Source organism: Geospiza fortis, unplaced genomic scaffold, assembly GCF_000277835.1.
Source record: "Geospiza fortis unplaced genomic scaffold, GeoFor_1.0 scaffold112, whole genome shotgun sequence".
Classification (NCBI taxonomy): Eukaryota; Metazoa; Chordata; class Aves; order Passeriformes; family Thraupidae; genus Geospiza; species Geospiza fortis.
In genome coordinates, this window is record NW_005054298.1 from 19,747,988 (window position 1) to 19,769,036 (window position 21,049).

General features: G+C 39.3%; 1 protein-coding gene across 2 annotated transcripts in view; it reads right to left on the minus strand.

The window, feature by feature from the left end:
* Positions 1–14,678: 14,678 nt before the first annotated feature.
* The window catches only part of ATF2 (activating transcription factor 2), a 42,990-nt gene continuing 36,619 nt past the window's right edge, over positions 14,679–21,049 (minus strand). For both annotated transcript variants that reach the window (XM_031055905.1, XM_031055901.1), the window contains one exon: positions 14,679–17,333. In XM_031055905.1, the coding sequence (XP_030911765.1) occupies positions 17,107–17,333 (227 nt within the window). In that variant the 3' untranslated portion in view covers positions 14,679–17,106. The remainder of the gene's footprint in view (positions 17,334–21,049) is intronic.

Consider the following 21,049-nt stretch of genomic DNA (forward strand, 5'->3'; position numbering starts at 1 on the left):
TTCCCATGGCAACGCGGCCGCCCGCCGCCGGGCACAAAGGGAAGCGCGTCCCGCCCGGGACGGCCCGTGCGAGCCCCGGGCCCAGTCCCGCACACTGCTCCGGCCCGGCCCTCGGGCACCGCTGCTCCTCTGAGGAGATGCCCCGCGGAAAGCACCGCTCCCCCGGCCGGTGCCTCCTCGGGCAGGTTGCGCCTGCCTGCTCCGGCACAAGAACCAATGGTACTGTGAAAAACATGACTCCTTAAAGCGAGGAGAAAATTCCCGCTTACATGCCAGCAATCACGAAGAGAGCAAACACATAGATTTCCGCTCAAAATATTTCGGGCGAGAAATTTCAGCCAGCCCAGCTGTCATCGTTTTTCGCTGTCCAGGACTGTAAATTTCAGCGCTAGAAGCGCTCAGTTGAAAAGACAACGCCGTACCTGGTGCGACTCGCTCGTGCAGGTGGCATTTTCCGCCTGAAAGCAGAGCCTGGCGGCAGCAGGCTGGCCAGCCCGTGTGCCCGGGAGCAGCACCGCCCCGCCCGCAGCCATCACTCCCTTCCCCTCACAGGTGCGCGCTGCCAATTCAAACCCAGCCGCAGCTCAATCCACGCAAATGCAACCCGCTACAGCTGCGCGCATCCGCCGCCTTCAGCAGGGGTTCCGCAGAGCTCGGCCAGGACAAGCGGGCTTTGCGGGTGATGGCTTGGAGGTCGTGGAGCTGGTCCCACCTTCTCCTGGGGCACTGTGGCGGCGGGGGTGCAGTGGGAAGCCTGCCCGCAAGAGAAGGCTCTTGGCAGAGAAGAGCCTGAAGGAAGAGAAGCATGTGCATAGGCTGCAAATAGTGGTTTCCGTTCTGCGAGTGCAGCTCAGGGTCAGCAGGTGAATAAAACACCTTTCCTTCCACCAGGCAGATAAAGCATAAAGGCCTGTCTAAAGAACAGGTGGTTTCTGCAGTTAGCTGCGCTCAGGTGTCCATGTTCAAAATTCTGTCTAATCTTTGTTGTAGAGAACCAAAGGAAAACATTGTGGGAAGTTTTCAATATATTCAAATATCCTTTAAGACAAAAACCTGACATTTGTTATGTCTGTCATATATTTCAAAACATGGGTTTTTATGTTTATATACTTCACTTAGTGTGCAAAGTTAAAAAAATAAATGTGAGAGTGATTGTTTCCTTCTTCTTATTCCTTCCCAAATAAATTCTAGCATGATGGACCTGATTTTACAAAACATTTTAATTTTGCATGTATAAAGTGCAAATGTTTACTGGGCAGATGGACTACCAAGAAATAATATTTCAATTGCAGGGCTAAAAGAAGGTTAAACACAGATGAAAACTGGTTTGAAAAAAAGCAATGCAAAAAATCTTTGCAATTCTGCCTACGTGATTTGACCTTTGTGTGCACAGAGTGTTTTCCTTGGCTTTTTGGAAATAAGTTGGATCTTCAGATTATTTTCCCCTTACATTTCCTGGAATTAAATCCCAAGCTTTCATTCCAACTTCCTTCAATTAAATGGCCAGCTTTTACTCTTCCACTACTCCCAAATGGTTTTTTTGCTAACTATTCAACTGCATGTTTATATTAAAAATGCTTTCCTGTTCAGAGTATAAAACTTTTTCATGATAGGCAGTATGAATACTACAGATCAGCCTGAGTGCTTTGATTAGTAATTTCAATTGTCTGATAATGCCTTTGCTATTAGTGCAGTTACTGCTAAAACCTAGGGGAGCTTTTCACAGTTAGTTACTGTACTTTACTGTGCCTGGAGCAGTGGCTGATCAGAGTTTTCAAAACAGAGCTCAATCGTAATTTCTGATTAGATTCTTGGCTTAGGAGGATGTTTTGGCCCTGGCTCCAGCAGCCTTCGGGGAACAGCAGCAGCTTTTGGAAGGAGTTCACCACCAGGCTCACCCCCACGGGTGCTGGCCAGCATGGGGTGTACACATCTGTACCATTGGCACCTCTGGCTTTACAAGGGCCCGGCCTCAGCACAGCAGGAACAAATCAACGGTGCAAACCAGAAAAAAAACATTAGCCTGAAATGCACCAGGCAAAGGTCCCTGCCACCACATCCTGCTTTTGAATGGACCTGAAATCCGCACGGAGATATCTCTTTAATAACAACATTATCTTAAAATTACATAATGCCTTATCAAGCCAGCACGTCTTATGCACAAGCGACAACAATGATTTAACTACAACTCTGGGAATCTCATTAGAAAAGAGCTGGAGCTCCCCCAGCGCCAGCCCCCGTGGCCGTGCGCAGGGAGCGCGGGAGGAAGCGCGGATGCTCGGGAGCAGCCGGCACAGCTCCCACCCGGCGCTGCTGGGGCTCTTCCTTCCCGGAGAGCCCAGCTCACAGGTTTGCTCTCTCGCGGGGGAGAGAACAAAAGAGAACCTCGGTGTGCACACCTTGGTTTAAATGGCAGCAAGGATGAGCTTGGTGTTTTGTTCCCCTGGATCTTTAGCCCTTGAAAAGCCCTCCCTTGCAAAACAGGCTTGCTAGCATCACATTGTGTAGCAAAGGTGCCATTGTATTTGCCACCTGGTAGGAATATTTGTGAGTGCATTACAAAGAGTGCCTCAAGTATAAAGACTCCAGAAGAGAAAGAAGTGTGTAATATGCTATTTTCTGGCCTTCTCATTGTCCTTCAGAGGTTTGTTGCCTCATCTTTCAAACCTCAAAGTTCTTTAGAAACTGTAGTCAGTTACTATAGCTTCATTATTCATGTAAAAATAAAATATCATCACTGGGGTTTGGGATTGATTTCTAGTGTTTGGGGCTTTTTTTAAATTTTGGCTCATCTCCTTTTGCTGTCTTGCTCTGGGTGCTGAGCACCATGAGCCCAGTGGCCTATTTTCCAGTGACTTTTCTGTGATGCATCACCTTGTCTGAGAGTCTGTTACAAAATTGCTTCTAATTGCTTGACATTTATTCTTCAAACCTTAACTAATGCACTAATCATATAGTGATAAATGAGATTTTAAAATTAATCACTGACATTTTTAAAGATTTATACGCAACTGTAAAAACAGGTTCCCAGCTAGTAAATATAATGTTGTGTGAAGGAAAAAAACCCTATCTCACCATAAATTAAAGCTGTTCTGTATTAATGGGATGCAGTAAAAGTGAAGACATGGTGAGATGTTACCTGATGAATAGGGGTAGCATCTTATCACAGTTAGTGTCTTCCTGCTACAGATCCCCTTGACAGGAGGAAAACAGCATTTGTAGAAGCCTTGTTATGGGCAGAATTTAATTTAGCTTTTAATGTGTAATTGCTGGAAGTTTTGTGGGGCAGGCAGGGAAGTGGTCAAGGGCTGCCTTACCAAGCAGATTTGGTGTTCACAGTATTTGCAATGGAACATTTGCTCCTTGGAAAACAGCAAGGCAGATTTCTACCTCTTGTTTAGTAAGATAAACTCAAGTATTTTAGCTAATTTAAAAGTCATCAATAAAAAATTTGAAGGCTGACCAGCCAGCTTGCTAGTTATAATTAGTATTTGTATAGATGACAGTGATTTGAATATAAGATCAGGCCTATTGCCAAACCCAGAACAGCCATTGCACATTGCCAGCATTTTGGATAAACTTTCTCCCTTTGAAGAGAAAACTGCCATTTGAGCCTGTCTTTCGGATGCTGCTGTTGTTCATTATTAATGGCAAAATAATTTAAGACCAACATTACCAAACACTGTACAGGCACAGAGGAAAAGAATCCTGCATCAACTGCAGCAGCTATGAACAACCTTTGCAAATCAGACATAATCAGTGTTTTACTAGGATTTATGCTAGTCTGTAGATTTTGGAGCTAATTTTTTTTCTTTTATCGTCAGTGTGCAAACTAGCAAAATAACAGTTATTAGGAAGAACTAGCATCTTGAATTTTCTGATCATTGCTGAAGAAAGGGAGATTTGTGTAACATCCACCACAGCTCCTGTTTTAAATCACAAAATCACAACTGCCACATCAGACACTCACATTTGGCATTCTATCCTGATCCACAGGACTTGCACTATGTCCACACAACAACTTAGAGCAGCTTGGTACACAGTGCATGGTGTACATCAGTGAAATGAAAAATGGGCTTAACACACCTGCTCTCTGGCTCTCTGGGTCATGAAAAAATGTTTGACAGAAATAGGTGACAATGACAACCTTTAGATTTGGATTTTTTTTTCTGGTTACAGTAGAAGTGAATGCCTTAAGATCTAATGGGAAGAGCACATGAGCACAGTCTTAATTTTAAAAATAAACTAATGCTTTTTACTTGAAATCTAAAGAATATGGTGTGTTTAGACTGATGTTAGGAGAAATTATGCCATTTTTGAATGGAAGTGCATCAAAGGAAAAAAGCTGCCTCTTGCTTGTGTTTCCTGAACAAAGTCCTTCATGAAAGAATTCTTAAGGAATTTTACACCATGACTGCACTTAATTGGATTTCTGAGATGTGCACAAATGTGTGAGAATTACATCATAAACAGGTACTGTGCATAGGATATAGTTGATACCTGTGTAGCAGGTAGCAAAATCATTTGATCTTAAAATTTGATGCTGACATGCACAGCATTTCTCTTGAAGCAGGTTCCAGGTGATGTTTAGAGCTAACAGTATCAAAGCTATTTATAATTGCAAAAGGCTTGTTTGGTTTTTTTCCCATTTGCAGCTGCTCTGAATGCACTTTAACACCAGACTTTTTATGAGCTTTCTTACTGCTCATGTGCACACTTAATGACATATCCCATAAGCATAGACTTCTAATGTGAAATCAGTAACAAAATTATTAAAATGCTAGGAAATCTCAAATTGCTTGCACTTTTGATCAGATATAAGAACTACATACTTTGCATTACATTTTCTAAGAATCCTGTGTAAGAAACACAATATGGTTTTGATTTCTTGTTTTATTAAGTGAAATGGACAGGCTAATTAAAGAAATTCTAGGAAGTTTCTGCTTTCTGTCTCCTAGGGACAAGCCTCAAGTGTCAAAGGAGGTAATACTGATGGCTATAAAACATCCAAGTGTGTTTATACTGGCTATAAAATGCAGCTTATTCCTTCTATTTAACTTGCACAATTTTTTGTTTTTATACCATGCTTAGAAATTCATGTTAAGCATCAGTTGAAGTAGTGCTTCTGTATATTTGGAAAAAACCCATGGTAATTGCAACTTAAAAAACAGAAGGCAAGCCACGGGCAAAACAGTCATAGGAATAAACTGTTATGACTATAATTTCGTCCATAAACACTAAAAACAGAGAGCAAACTAGCCATCAAAAAAAAGCCCCATAAAACCCTGCAAGATACTTCTAGTCCCATCTTTCAAAATGTCTTTAGCCCTAAGTGATGGATGATCTCCTACTTGAAGCCATAAGCTGTGCCACAGAACTGGCAGTGGCTCTGCATGCAATCAGTTGAGCCTTCTAGAACTACTAAACCCACTTCTAGATCTCCTGGATGGATCTGAGGAATTTTAAAAGAAATTGAACCTTCTCATAACAATTCAGCAATTCTGAAGTGCTGTATAGAACCAAAACACTCTTGGTGCAATTATTCGATTTCCTAGTATCAGTCCCTCAAAGTAATTTCTACATTCCTATAGAAGGCAATGTATGTGTTACTGAAGCCAGTCAAAAACAATGTTTTTAATGAGGGTATTAGCTATCCCATGCAACTTGCTTCTCAGACAGAGTTGCACCTTCTAGAATATTTAGTGCTCTTTGAGATAATGTCCATGATTCAGATCACATGAAATATTAAGAGGTATTTTACCCTTCACATGGACAAGGGTGTGTGGGCCCTGGTAAGGCAAACCATATCAGATTTGAAGTTGAATTTTGTGTAATAGTTTAGAAAAATAAATAAGAAATTAAGTCTAGAAACTGTGAGAATATCCTGCTGTATAGACAGATGCAATCACATTATCAAGGGCCTTTCTAGAATGAAATTTAATGACTTGAAGATACTTCTAAGTCCAAGCCTCAAAATGTTGAGATAGCAGAAGCACAGGATAACTAATCAGAAGTTCAAAATGATCTCTGATACATGTTTGCTTCCACCAGGAAGACTTTTGAAGGAGAATATAAAACCTTCCAAAGTGAGCAGGCAAGCACATGCACTACTGGTATCTTCCTGCTTTACTGCACAGCTAACCCTGTGAGAAGCCAGGTAATGGCAGCAGAGCACAAAAGACAGGAGAGAATCATGTTGGAAATATCTTTCAAGAACATCATTAGCTCTTCAGCATCACAGAGAGATGACATTAACCAAAGCAACTTCAAAGAGCTGAAGGAGATTAAAGTTTTTCCTCTTAATGATTCTAAAGTGTTATTGAAGGGATCAATAGCTCTTCCTGTTTAACAAGCTGTTCAAATCAAGTATTTCTGGAGAGGAAAGAAACCATTCCTGGAAGTAACAGTGGGATTTAATTAGGATTTCAGGTTTTTCACTATTCATTAATTTATCAGCAAGTATCACAATAGTTTTAGTGAACTGTAAGTTTACAACAGTAAGATTCCTTATGAAAGGAGAGAATTACCTGATGCCTTCTGAGCCCTTAATTGTGCCAAAATACCTTATTTACTATGTCACCCATACAGAGAGAAATCTCTCTTTCCTGTACCTGATGTCATTGTTTTTTTCTGGGGAAGGAGGAAAGAAGGAAGACAGAAGAAAACCCCATTATTTCCCCTTTCTTTAATAATAATTACATCCCATGGTGGTGCACGTTTTGCTTATTGTAAACCAAGACACATGGAAAGCCCCTTAGCAAATCAAAACAAAATTAGACTATTACTAAGACTTGGCAACTTTTCAGCTGGGCAGGCAGAAGTTTTATTTTAAACAAAATCAGAGATAACTGATCTTGCAACCTGACTTGTACATCACCACACCAAGCTCAGATCTGGAATTCAACCACACGTATTCAATTGTAAAATCATGCAATCCTCAATCAAGGACATATACAGGAAACTAATTCCTGGTCGAGTCCTTCCCACACTCAGTCTCTAGTGGTTTTTGACACAGAGATATGATACCAATGCTTTCAGTGCAAACACAATGACTTCAGAATTCAGAGTTTATCTGCACCAATGAGTCACTGATAAGGGAAGCACTTTCCAAAGAGGTTTGGGTTTGTTTTTTTTTTTTTTTTCTTTAAGGCCAATAAGACAAGAAAATACATTTTGAAAAGCCACAACCAAGCAAAGCTCTCTGGCAAGCCCTGTGCAATACTGCAGGAGCAGAGGGACCCAGGCCCTCACCATTTCTGTGGGCATTGCAGCAATGTTTCAGCTGCCACTTTGCTGCTTGTTGTCAGACAACAGCTTCTTGGGCCCCCAAGGGAAAACTGCTCTCCTTTCTGCTCCCACATGGATGCATTTTCATGACAAACGTGTCTTAAACTCTTCAAGGGTAACAAGGGCCAAAAAAATCCAAGTAGTTTATTGTCTGAGTGCTCAAATCAAAAGCAGTAATCCAGATTATAATGTTATACAATATTAAAATAATTTCCTCCTTGCAACATATAACCATTAGCCATATAAAGACAAAAGCCCCCACTAAAACAGTAGAAGTAACATTGACTGCATTCTGCCCAGTTCTTTGAAGGAATTAAAAACATTGTGTAGGCACTATATTTTATTTCACTTGTTTTTGTATGGAGATAAACAGCTTCAAAAACAGATGCAAAGTTCAGGTGGATCATTGCTGAACAGTTGTTTTCTCTATTCTTTCTCCTTTGTTTCAAGGTTTGATTGCTGAGTTACTTGCTCTTAAGATTTCTTTACTGTGTGCACAACAGAATGCCTTCCTTCTGATTGTGGAGAGTCATAACCTCCTTAAAGCATCCTGCTGCTCTAAAAACTTGAGAGTGAAGGGCAGATGCAGCTGCAACAGCTGCAAGACTGCAGTTGTTTCTCAGAGAAAGCCACTATTCTAGCCTTAAGAAATTGTCCCAGATCTAGGGATTTCCTCATCTATTTTTAGCAAGCACAAACAAGATTTGTTGGTGCTTTTCAGACTGCATTTGCCAATCTCCCCAAACTCTTCTTGTTCTGCCTACTTAAATGTGCTGCCATGACAATTTATTTCCACTAAAACAGGGCTGCTCTGGTCCTGTTTCTACTCCCTCCTCTTTCTCTGCAGCTGCACTGGCTGTTGGCCAATGCCAGTGTCTAGGAAAATAACCAGCAGCGCTCCAGAGGGACAGAGGAGTGCTGCATCACAGCAACAGCAGCGAGCACCGAGCAGCCCAAAGTCTCGGATGACCCTTTTACTGACCTGTGCTCTCAGTGCCCTTGTTAACCAGATACTCTAGGCTGGTGCAGTTTACTCAATACCATACAAAACAAGAGTCAAGGTTAAGGATTTCTTTACCCATCCACAAACTCCTTCCCAGCCCACCAAACTGATGTCATGCCATCTTCAGACTTCTGCAGTGACGTCAGTGGGACAGATTAGATTTCTGCACCAGCCTGCAGAACCCATCTCAGAGCCCCTCAGTCTGACTACAGCCCTGGCAGCTGCTGCTGCCAGCATTGTGCAGTGGAGTAGGGCAGCATGGACCAGCAGATGCAGGAATTCAAACAAAGCATGGAGAAAGCAGATCCATAAACAACACAACCCCTGTCACAATGAAGTGCAAACCCACAGAAAGATAAAACACTGCAGAGCTCTCTTTAGTTGACTCCAGGTATAAAGCCAGACTACCTCCATCAGTGAGCTCATATCACATGCAGGCTCCTGTGCCCCATTTACAAATATATTTAAATAGAACCATGAGGTTTTATTTTCATTATTTATTCTTGCTGTACAAATAAAGTCTGTAATTCAACTCTAAAAGCCAGTTTATAGCTGTTACTTTTTCAGGAGTCTATTCTAGAGGCCAAATTTTAGTTTTGTTGATTTTTTTTAGAGTTTATATTCTACTCTGAGGATTCAAGGAGGCAAACTATGTCATGGAGAAGCTTATACCATTCCCTGGTAGTTCATAAGAAAAGCAGAAGGGATGGCTTCCCCTGAGCTCCTTGGAGAATGACAAGCCAGAGGGAAAAGCCTCCTACCAGGAGAGACAGATGAGCAGTCAGGGAAGCAGAAGTGGCTTTCAGCTCTTTTCATACAGCAATGGCCAAATAGTATTTTAGTATCAAGTAACAGTAAGGTGTGGCTACCAACTAGGTATGAAATTTTATCCAACCCTTGGCAGGGGAAACCTCCCTGACCTGCCTGAGGCCAGCTGCAGAGGCAGAAAGAGCTCCCAAGCAGCTGGGCAGCGTGGCCCTGCCACTGCTGGCCCAGCTTGGGGGGCTGCACCTTCCCTCAAACTCTTTATCTTCTTCTCCCAAAGCCTTAATGTGCTGAAAAGTGTAGAATACCCGGAAAAAAATATGAAAACTTGGGGTCAATATAAAAAAAGCATTTGCTCAAAATATCCAGTAGTTACCACTAGATGGCATTTTGTTCCTGAGAAACCAGAAACGCACAGATTTGGGATTGTTACACACAGCAGGAAACAGTACAAAATGAAATTACTTACTTCATTCGGCTAATAATCTATTATCCATTGTCTTGTATAAGTAAAACATTACTAACAGAAGACATTTCATTTGCAGATTGATAAATCCTGTTTATTTAACTGGAGCTTGTGACTCTCCAACCCTCTACTCAGTAGGTAGGGGTTTGAGCTGTTGCCAGCACTTACCAAAAATCTCTTCCACACTTTAAATGAAAGACAAATGTAGCCCAAGTCACAGACTTTGAGCATGCCATGGAAATCTGCCAGAAATGCCTTGCTCCAGTAACTATATACAGTATTTCCTGTGTTATTTTTGGATAAACCCTTAAAACAGATTGCAGTATAAAAAAGTGTTTCCATTCAGGAAGAGAGCTGAAATAATAATTTAATAACATTCACTTATTAATATTATATTTTTTCAGTGTTTCATTTTAGTTTCAGCTTGTACAAGCTGTGATGATTTACATTTTTAATCTCCACAGGGTACAATGTATCACATCCAGAGGTGCAATGAAGCTCTGCTGGGTACAACCTGGGGTGACGTAGGTGGCATTGTTTAATACAACATTGTTTGGCATTTGTGAACCTCTGTGTCAGATTAAACCAAGCAGGAGTATTTCCCTTACTCTGCAGCAGGAGTAAGGAAGTAAGGATACTGTACATGATGATGCACAGCAAATCTGTGCACTGCTCAAATTTTCTTTGACTAAATTATGTTTACTGACAGAAGCATTGATGGTCATTAGCAGTGCCCAAATCAGACCCTGCTTTTGTACTTGCTTAGAAAAGACTCATTATAGAAGGAACCTTACTTCACTAAGATAAAATTAATCCTCACCTCTTTCTAAAACAGGCACAAGCTTCTTTGAAGTTGGTAATGTAGAAAAGCTGCTTTAAGTCAGTTATTTTACAAAATTGTGTGTCGCAAAAAACTTTAAACAGCTTTATATAGCCTTAATGATTATATACTTGCACTATTTTTAGTTTAAATTTAGCTTAGTACTATTCTCCAGCAACATAAACTGGACTAGAATAAATCAGTAGACATATCAAACCGAAAGTTTTCAATCTGTCAAAGTTTGTAACAATCTAACTCTGACAAAGAGGTGACATTTTCTTCAACAGACAAGACCTGTGGGACTTATGCACCCTCCAGAACAGGTCTGAGTGCCTGGCACATTATAAAGTGCATTTCCGTGAAGGAGGGGTGTGTGCCCTTATCCAATATGTGAAAACAACAACAAAACCTAAATTAGACATGAAATTACAAGAGCGGTTAAAGATTGTGAATTTCTTTCTTGAAACGAAAGGACTGTGCCAGACCTGTGTAACAAGGAAATGTACAGAATTTATATAACAAACTGGTACTTACAATATAAGGGAAGCATCCCAGTCAGTATGTGTTTCCATCCCAAGCAGCCAGTGCTGTGATAAATACAAGCCTGCAGTCAGCTCAGAAACAGCATTCTGGTTGTATGGTGACTGGGAACAGAGCTCAAGGCTCTGGGGCCAGCAACCTTCCTACACAGCATTCAAGAGAGTGCTGCATAATTTAGAAAAGAGTAAACTCCTATTAGAATCAGGACTCTAAAAAGTTTGGGTAAATAGTTAGACACAGGCTAAAGAAACGTTTTGCATATTCACACATGTATTCAGGTCATAAATTGTAAACTTAATAGCTTAAGAGTCATTAAATAGTCAATGAAATGAACAAGTGCTCAAAATGTCATCCAGTGAAATAGACAGCATCTCCTCGGTATTTACAAGGATTATGTATTTTTTCAGCAAAAATCATTAGGCCTCTACAGCAATTCTGCTGAAAGAAAGGACAGAAAGCAAGAAGACTGAAATATTACCCTTTGGCTTGTTTTCTAATCATAGCCAGGCTGACTATAAAGTCTCTTGGCATTTTACAGACAGCCAGAATGACTGTATTATACATTATATCACCTTTAAGAATATCTTTCTCAACACAGCATTATGAATAACAGAATGTTTATGCTACTTACCTCAAGTGAGATCAAAACATTTCTAACATCACTGTAAACATTTGGAGAAACAGATCTTCACAGAATGCATCTTTGTGTCAGAGGAAAGGGCTGCTATAATTGAGCAGTGAAATGCAGCACCTTCTTGGTGCAGATGTCTCCCCCCTCAGTTTCACTTTCTCCATTTATTCAGGTCAGTTTGTTTGCTGCTAAGGCAGAGGGCTCATTCTCTCCTTGCTCATCTCCTTTTCCTCCTGATTAGAATCCCAGATGTAGGACAGATATATTTTCCCATTTTCTTTTTAAACATAAGCAAATTAGTAGGTTTTTTCAAATCATTCAGTTAATAAAATGCAGCAGTCCAGTTGTTTCTTAAAGGTAGTATTTTTGCCTCCTGTAATGGTCTGGAACAAGTGATTCAGCTAAAGGGAGGGAAATACTATTCACTGACCGTGCCAGTACTAGCTTGCAGCAAAACAAGAGCAGGAACATTTTAGGCAGTAGGAAAAAAATGGACCTTAACTTTCATCTTTCAGGTAGCTAAACACAGCCATCAGACCAGCTTTCAGCACATTCCATCCACCTGGGCACAGATGGTATGAAATGGAGCTGTAATAGCTCATGCTTTATTTTGATATACTGAGATAGCCACAGGCAAGAGTGAGGCGAGGAAAACATGGCTACCTGCAATCCTGTTTCTCTGAAAGCTCTCCCTGGCAGTGCCTCATTCCTGAAGCTCATCTCAGCCCGGCACTGACAGTCCTCCCTAAGCCAGAGTACTCTCCTTTGAGCTCCTTATTTGCAAATTGAGTATCACCAGGACCTGCTGCCCAAGGTGCTTACAAATACTGCCCACTCTCTGCCCTGCTCTGTTCCTGCTGTTGGATTAAAACCAAACAGGAGTTCCTAGAAGCATGACTCCTGTTCTTTGCTTCAAGCTGTTCTGTACCTTCTACGCTTGTTAACATTTCTAGTCAGTCTATGCAGCTTAAGCTACTGTCTCTTTACCTATGGACTAAAAATTGCAATTGTCCTTGCATAATGATTGTACAATACTTTTCTGATTAACGATTCATCCCCCATTAAAGAAAGTTACAGGTAGTTTATCCTCTCCTGTGCCTCCTCTTCCCCCCAAAAATGAATAGGATAAAGTGCTTGTAACAATACACATCATTATAGAAAATGGTAATAGAAGAGGGATAAAGATTTTGAGCAAGGGTTAAAATACAGTAATTACAGAAACTGGATCAGGTTTATGCATCTTCTTGTTCTACTGACAGCCATGTGATTAGATGACAACTCACTCCACACCTAGGAAGTTAAAAACTCTTATCTGAAGAGGGTTGCACTTTGCAGAGTTATGAAGCCCTCAGCATACAACCTGCACTCATTAGTTGTGCACAGCATCTGTAATGAAATCTTTTGTAACACTACAAAGTCCTTCCATACCTAAATATATATAATGGATCTTAACTAGGAAGATGTAAATATGAATATAACATAAGCTTCTCATATCTATTTTAGCTGAAGGCAAGGTACAAAGTGTGCAGAAATTCCTTTTCTGACTTCTAGAAATGGAAGTTTGCTATAGAGGGTTAATACAACCAAGGAGGAAGCAATATGAAAAAGAAAGAATTCCACATTGAATATTATAAGCACTTTCTGGGGCTCATCACACAAAGAAAAATATTTTAAAGAGGAAGAAAGTAAAGAAAAAGAAAGGTCATGCTCCTACATTCCATAAAGGAAGGAAAAAATAAAAGAAGGGGGAAAAATAAAATAGCCACATTAAACCCTAAAATTAAAAGAAGAGTTACCGTTGAAGAACATGAAACTTTGAAAATTTCATGATAAAATCATCCGACCAACTCTACACAGCATTACACAACACGGGTTAAATAAATCATACCTGTGTTACTTTTGATACAATGGTTAAAAACAGATGTAAAGATTACTGCAAACCAATCTTGCACTGACTGTTCTGCAGTGTAAATGAGCACAGTTCCAATTATGTCTCTACTGAGGGAAGCAACAGGCAGCATATAAATGCAAACAGCCTTCATTAGACACATTGTCATGAGTATATTAATCATGTCAAGAAGCATTGCTCAAGTTTCCTTCAGCGCAATTTAACATACCTTACTTTATTAGGATGCACTTAATTTCACTATGCTTTCTCCTCATTATCATTTATGATGACCAATTAAAATGTTTGTGTCTGTCTCTAAGCAAATTACTCCTGTAATTCAGGTAGCTGAAATCACTGTTCATCCCACACTTCCGTCATCTCCTTCTCTCGGTGCAATATCTTCATTTTAACCACTCTTACCATTGCAAACATAAAAAATCCTGTACTTAGACTGAATAATTAAGGTACAAACCTGAGTCTTTTTGCAGCACAGACACTGAGACGTGGGCTGGTTCTCCACCCCTCACCCAGAGTACCCCTGTTATACAGCCTTTTGTTCCCCTGGAGCCACCAGCACAACCCATAGTCAGAAAAAGAACGTAATGATGCAAGGGAGGCCTCACACATTTTTCTCATATTGGGTTAGAAGTTGTGTGCAGCTTCACTTCATTTGGTCCATACATGGAACAAAACAAATCAGACACACAGCAACTTTACTCTTTAGTTTGCTCCAAAGCCTCCGTACTGGGGCTCTGGCACGAGCTTTTCAAATGATAACATAATGTGCTATTCCATGCATGTTTCCAACATCCATAAATAAGCCCAAACCATTTTTACTATTCCAAACATCAGGTGTGAGGGCATGATTTTTTCTGAACCATTGACAACACAACTGTGAGCCATTTATTTGATTACAGCTGTTATTTCTGGCTTCATGTATATTAAAATAAGATTAAAATAACTGGAAGTTAGGTGGAAATTCTGATTACAAACAGTGCTTTTGCTGTGGAACTCAGGGCAACCAGGAATGGCTGAGCAACATCTGGGATCACAAAGCTATGTTTATGAACTCATTTATCTGTGGATTACCTTGGGCTCCTGGAACTAATGATACAATGCTTGCTCCTCAGCAGCTGCTGGAGCTCAGCTGCAGAGCAATGGTATTTACCTTATTTTCTCAAGAAATATACGTGTTCTCATTTACATAACATTACAGTAATGACTTCCAGAAAAACACTGATAATTGCAAGGATGAAGAAAGAAGTCTGAAGACAGTGCGGCCTTTTAGAACAATTATAATTTCATTAAAATAGGAACATAACTTAAAGATAGATTTTATTCTCTTTGATGATTTACTCATGCAAACTGCACATAAAAGAAAACAGTACAGTTTGTGAAACATGTCAAATGTAAAGACCCAAAATGCTAAGTACAGAAGTAGTGTGACAACGTCTCAAAACGGAATCCATGGTAGTACGGCTAATACCTTTTCTCTATTTGCTGAACACAGATTTTAATGGTTCTTTTTCCAGCCCCACTGTTAAATTCATTAACTGTTTACACATCTCCTATACACTTATGTAGACTTATTTTACAAGCGCAACAGTTTTGTTATAAAAAAACTCCACTTATATGATTTAAAAGCCTTTGTGTTTAGGAGGGCAAATTATAGTATGATCAATGAGGCCACATCTAGTCCACCAAACCTACAATGAAAAGTGACTGTAGAGCTTTCTTGCAGAATTCATATTTTGTGCCTTTGCAATTCACTTCTTTCTCGTGAGAGGTCTACTGTATTTAACCATCCTGGAAACGTTCAATAACTGTTACAGCTTTTTATCTTGAAATTGGGAAAGTAAGACTTTTAAACACATGAGGTTATCAACACAACTTTCTTAGTTTTAAAATACAAAATATTTAAATTCCCTAATATTTTCATGCTTAAAGCCCTGCAATGATACATATATGACTTAGATACTTCTTTGTCCAGTTTTCATTACAGTATGGTTGTATATATATTGCAGAAATTATATTTTCCTGTGAATCAATTACATTTTTAGATTTAAAACTGAACCAAATAGAAATCTGATGGCACTGACACTTTAAAAACACATGGTATAGTGTGGAGAAGGAAGAGCAAATGAACTACACAACCCATTATAAATGCATTAAATCTTTGTTATATACATAATGGAATCCTGCTTTACTGCCAGTTGCTACTATGCATCTGTTTTTGCTATTATACAAAGTTTTCCGACCTGAAAGCACACATCTACTTTTTTTAAAACAACTTAATCTATTGTAAAATATTGTACTGTATTTTGAACATGAGTACAGAATCAAAATAGATAATGGCACATTTAAAAAACTCAGTATCCTACAGATGATTGGATAATGAGAAAAAGTGTACCTACAATCATCTCATCAGAAACAAACTACATCATGGAATGTTAGTTATCCAAGTTCGCACAGTAAATAACATTTTAAAACTGCAATCACCTATCAGCCAGCATCACATTGAAGGCATCTTTAAACATTCAAGCAAAAGACTGCTGGCATTAACTACTGAACCATTCTCACACACACACCACACACGCCACATTATAATTACATTGTTTCCAAGATACGGTAGATACTGATTTTTTTTTTCCCACAAGAAAGGTATCAAAATTTTTGCTACTAAAAGATGACAGTGCTTACACAAGAATTAAGTACAAGTTAGCTTGCAAATACAAGACAATGACAAAAAAAAGTCGAGTTGTCTGAAGAAGGATTTTAGGCTTTTCTGGCATCCAAAACCATGAATAAACTCCTTAGTCTGCGACTCAAAAACCCACAAAATATCAACCTACTTTGGAATAACAAGTATTCCATACTTGATAACCCTGTATTTTACAATATGCTTACTGGTTTCAGCCTAGCAACAAGGGGTGGTTACAGATATCTATTCTGACTGGAGAATTAAAGCTCTCCTCCCTCCAGAATCAAGTGTTGGAGTGGGAAAAAAAACCCACCTGACATCAATTAAAAAAAAAAATCAAATCTATTTAGTAATGATCCTCATCTAGGATTGGTATGTGCATAAGTACTGTATCTCATATACTGTACTGGCCCTATTAAACAAATTAAAGACCCCAACAGTTAAAAGCCAACCAAAATGCTATACATAAAAAACCCAAATGTTTTTCTTCCAACGTTCTTCCTCTCATAATGTGCAAAACAACAAAAAGGCAAAAAGACTAAAAGCAAATTTACTGTTACTGTCTTTCTCTTGCCTAGTGCTTTATGACCTTGCTAACTTTACAAAGTCAATAGGGACTATGCAGAACTTTGGTATAAAAATGTCACATAATATTCCTATCACAGTCTTGGGGATGACCTTCAGTAATTCACCCCAATTTTGTTAAAATAATACCAAATTAAAAATGAAATAAACCACATTGTACTGTACACACACTTTACACATTAAGCACAAAAAATAACTAGTAAAACTAATACTTAAAAAAAAAAAGTCTTTCGCAAAGAGACTAGAACGGGTGTTCTGTCTTACTTCCACCTGCCAATCGTTAAAGCCAAATTTAAGTTGGATTTTTAAAAACGAATAATTTTAAGCTACAATTTCTCCTAGATGGAGACTGGTCTGTTGTTGGTTTCCCTTTAAAGTCACAGATGTGTATCTAAGGAACCGATGCAACCAAGTTTGTAATCAACTTCCCGAGGGCTGGGCCTGGGAGGGAGGCGCCAGGACGATCTGGGACAGCACGGGCTCTGTGCTCTGGTCCGCCATCTGCGTGAGCACCGAGGTGGCCACCGCCTCCGCCTTGGACGTGGAGCTCACGCCATTGGAAGTGCTGACGGAGCTGTGCTGGATTGCCTCCGTGTGCGGGCTGCTGGGCACCGAGATGTCCTCCGAGCTGTCATCCTTGTCTGCAGCTGAACAACAACAACTACTCGTTTATTCTGTGCTGGAACGCACACCACCTCCTCCCAATAACAGCAACCACCCCCTACATAACTAACACTCGTGCTGTAATGCAGCACAAATTGCAAAACAAGCTTATTTCCGTTTTTTAAAAAGAAAATACTTTTTTGTAAGCAGAAAAAACAGATTGCAGTATGGACTATTCAGGAAACCAGAGTATTTTCACATCTTCAAGGCCATGATTAAAATTTCCTGCCTAGTAAATTAGCCAGTGGGTAATATGCCTAATTCTAATGATGCATGTTCACATCAGTAAGCATTATTAACAGACTACAAAATGCTATTTATTGTGTCTGCTTAGTAATCAAACAAGAATAATTCTACATTCAGTAATAAATATTTGCCATCATGAGTAAGACATGTGAAAAAACATTACTTACACCACTATATTTACTGGACAATGCTTACACAAGTTTTCAGCCCCCATTCCTTTAACAGAATGAAGTTCCATAACTTTACATATGTCTCTCAATGGGTTTTATAATTGTTAAAACTGGTTTAAAAATATTTTCAGAGTATTTCAGGCATTCTCCACATAACCAAAGTGAATTAGCCACAGAATTATATAATTTTTCCCATGACAGAGGGTAAGCAGATTAAAAAAAATTATCACTGTGCAAAACTAGAATTTCCAAAATTATCATGACTTGAAATGTCCCTCTTGCACAGACATTCTAGTCATGCTAAAATCATCCTTTTTTCCAGAGCTGCACAAGTTAGCCAAGGTATTATGCAAACACTGCCAAACTAAAAGATGAGTTCAAAAGTAAAAAACCGAGAACAGAAAATTATCCTACTGTTTTTCATTCAAAAGTAGAAATACTAATGCTGAATTTCATTGTAACTTTTTTGTATCACTTTGTGCTACTTAATGTTTGCAAGTACTTTTCACACCAGTTTTATAAATGGACCAAAACCAGTATCCAGGTGGAATATTGAAGTCCCTTTTAAACTACTACTGACTACCCTGATACAAACATAGCCAGAAGCAGGCATGAACTATTGCTTGGGACAAAGCAATGGAACAAAGCTTGATCTTCGCTAGTCTTGTCTCTGCAGTCCCCTTCAGATTTGCTTGAGATTGGCCTACAAGTTCAGAAACGTCTCAGAGAAACGATGGGAAAGGATGACACTAACATGGGGAGACAAGCAGTGCTGTGGAATCATGTCCTCATTTCCATAAAAAGCCAGGCTAACAGCAGCAACTAAAAGGAACATTAAGTGTGAAAAACCAATAATGAAACAAAGTTTCGTTTATATGACATGCTAGCTATGGGTAAGAAAATTTACTAACTTAGCAAGTCAAGACCTCTTCAAAGCTTGAGAACAACTGTTCTGTTATTGACTGCTTCTAGAAAAGAATGGTAAGGTCAAAAAGGATGGGTAGGCAAGGAAACTGCTAAATTTTTTTCTAAGAAATACCGCCTAGAGGAGCAAGATGGCAATCTCTCCTACAACTCCACTAAAAGAGCACAGACATAATAGCTTGGACGTTAGAATGCTCTTATCCACAAGGCCAACTGTTTTACAGATCCTGTACTTTTTAAAAAACAGACCATTCAAACATTAAAGGAGAGAGATACTAGTGACACTGAACTAGATCTGCTGACAAGTACTGCATATCCCAAGGTTTCATAATAACTGTATATAGCAAGAAAATTAAGGTATTTCCAAAAGGCATTTGTGATCCTTAGGAGAGTTTGCCCATTCAAGAACAGAAAGAATATGAACAAGTGTCCATTCAGTTAAAAGTATTCAACAGGATATAATCTTTACCATACCTCTAGCAAGACCTACAAGATCTCACGTAAAAACAAGCAAGAAGGAACACATGCAAACTTTGTTAAAAATAGAAACCCTAGTGCCACTTCCTGAAAAATACTCCATTACTAATTATGAGAGTAGCATATTTTTTCCTCAGACAGAATGAAATGGCAGCAAGTGGGATGACATGTATCAAATACAGTCTCTCTGCTGTAACACCTGCTCCTCCCTCTTCAGAACTGTTGTTATTCTCCTATGAATCTCAATCTTCCTATCAGCTTCTTTTGCTGATTCCCAATGTCTGGGTTGTCCAAAACATCCTCATTCTTAATAAAAATGGTTAGTTTTAAATGCTACAAACCAGAGACAAAGAAGAAGTTGAAGTACATCACTATCCTTTGGCCAGAGAAGAAACGTTTTCCACTGTTCTGTCTCCCTTAACACATATTTCTGAACTCAAAAGAAATGTCTGTAATAATATCACAGTGGTATAGAACATGAGAAAGGCCTGGTTTTCTGACTTTGATGGGGTCTGGAAGATTCTACAAGCAATATAAGAAACAATTATGAGTACAGAGATGACCACCAATGTACAAGAGCAGTGTTCATATCACAGAGCAGATGAACAAACACACTGTGCTGAAGACACAAAAGTATACAATTCAGGTATTTTCAGATGCCAGGGGGCAGAGAAGTGGAGCCTACAGCAGACAGGTGATTATATAAGACATAGAGCTAACACTTATTTATGATAATAAACTGGACTGGAAGCATAAATCCTTGCAATAACTACAAACCAATACTTAGAAATGTGGTGACACCCTAAAGAATAGGTATTTGAATTTTTTTCAATGTCCTTCCTTATGTAGCCCTAACTTTACAGCAACAATGGCCAAAAACTGAAAAAAATCCTCAATTTGAAGAATTAAAACCAAACAAGAAAATCTACTCAAGGAACATAGAAGGTATTTAAAAGTCATCATATTACAGAGATGGCTTGTTTTCTTAAGCCTGAAGACTGGCAATGAAGAACAAAGGCTTTTAGAAGAAGACAGAAAAGGCATACTTAAATTCTGACAGATTCCTTTTTTCTTTTTATCTTAGTTGACCAAAGAATTGCCACACACAGGACTGTGATTTCAAGAGTGTGACTGATACATAACAGAATCATACTGTAGCTAACCATTAAAAAAATAATAATTTTAGCTTTTTAATGGCTTCTCCTGCTTTGCCTCAAATCAAGGAAAATGCACAGTCCAAATTAGAAATTATTTCACAGAAATAATGTTTGCTGAGTATTAGAAGGCTGAAAATTTACAAAGCTACATCACATGAACTTTCCTGAAGGCTACGTAGTTCCTAGACAGGCTGTGTCATGAGGAGCAAGCCACTATGGATATGGAATACAATGTGGGCTAGACTGGGCTATAAGGAAGATTTAAAAAGCACCAAAACAGGCACAGACTTTTGAGGATATACTAAAAAGTACCTTTTCAAGTAGCCAAACACTGCTGTTATTTGCTTCTTACCAACTGCGTTACCACCACAGTAAGAATTGCTTACACATAGCTTTCAGTAAGGTAAGCAAACAAAGAGGAAGGGATTTCAGTCTTCAGAAGAAAAAGCCCACCTAAACCAAAACAGGAGTGAGTACACAAGCACTGACAAGATCCTGAATTCATTTCACTCCCCTGATAATCACTAACAAGGAAGAAGCCTCATGGTAATTCTCATCAGGCCATGCAGGGATTGCAGAGGGACCTAAGCCTAGAAATGCTTTTTCCCAGGGAGTTGTCCTTTGTGAATATCCCCTGCAGGTACTGAAGAAGCATTGCCTGTCCAGAAGAGGCTTCAGGAACACAGTAGTTTGAGAGGTGCAAATCATTCAAGGTCTGAAACTGGT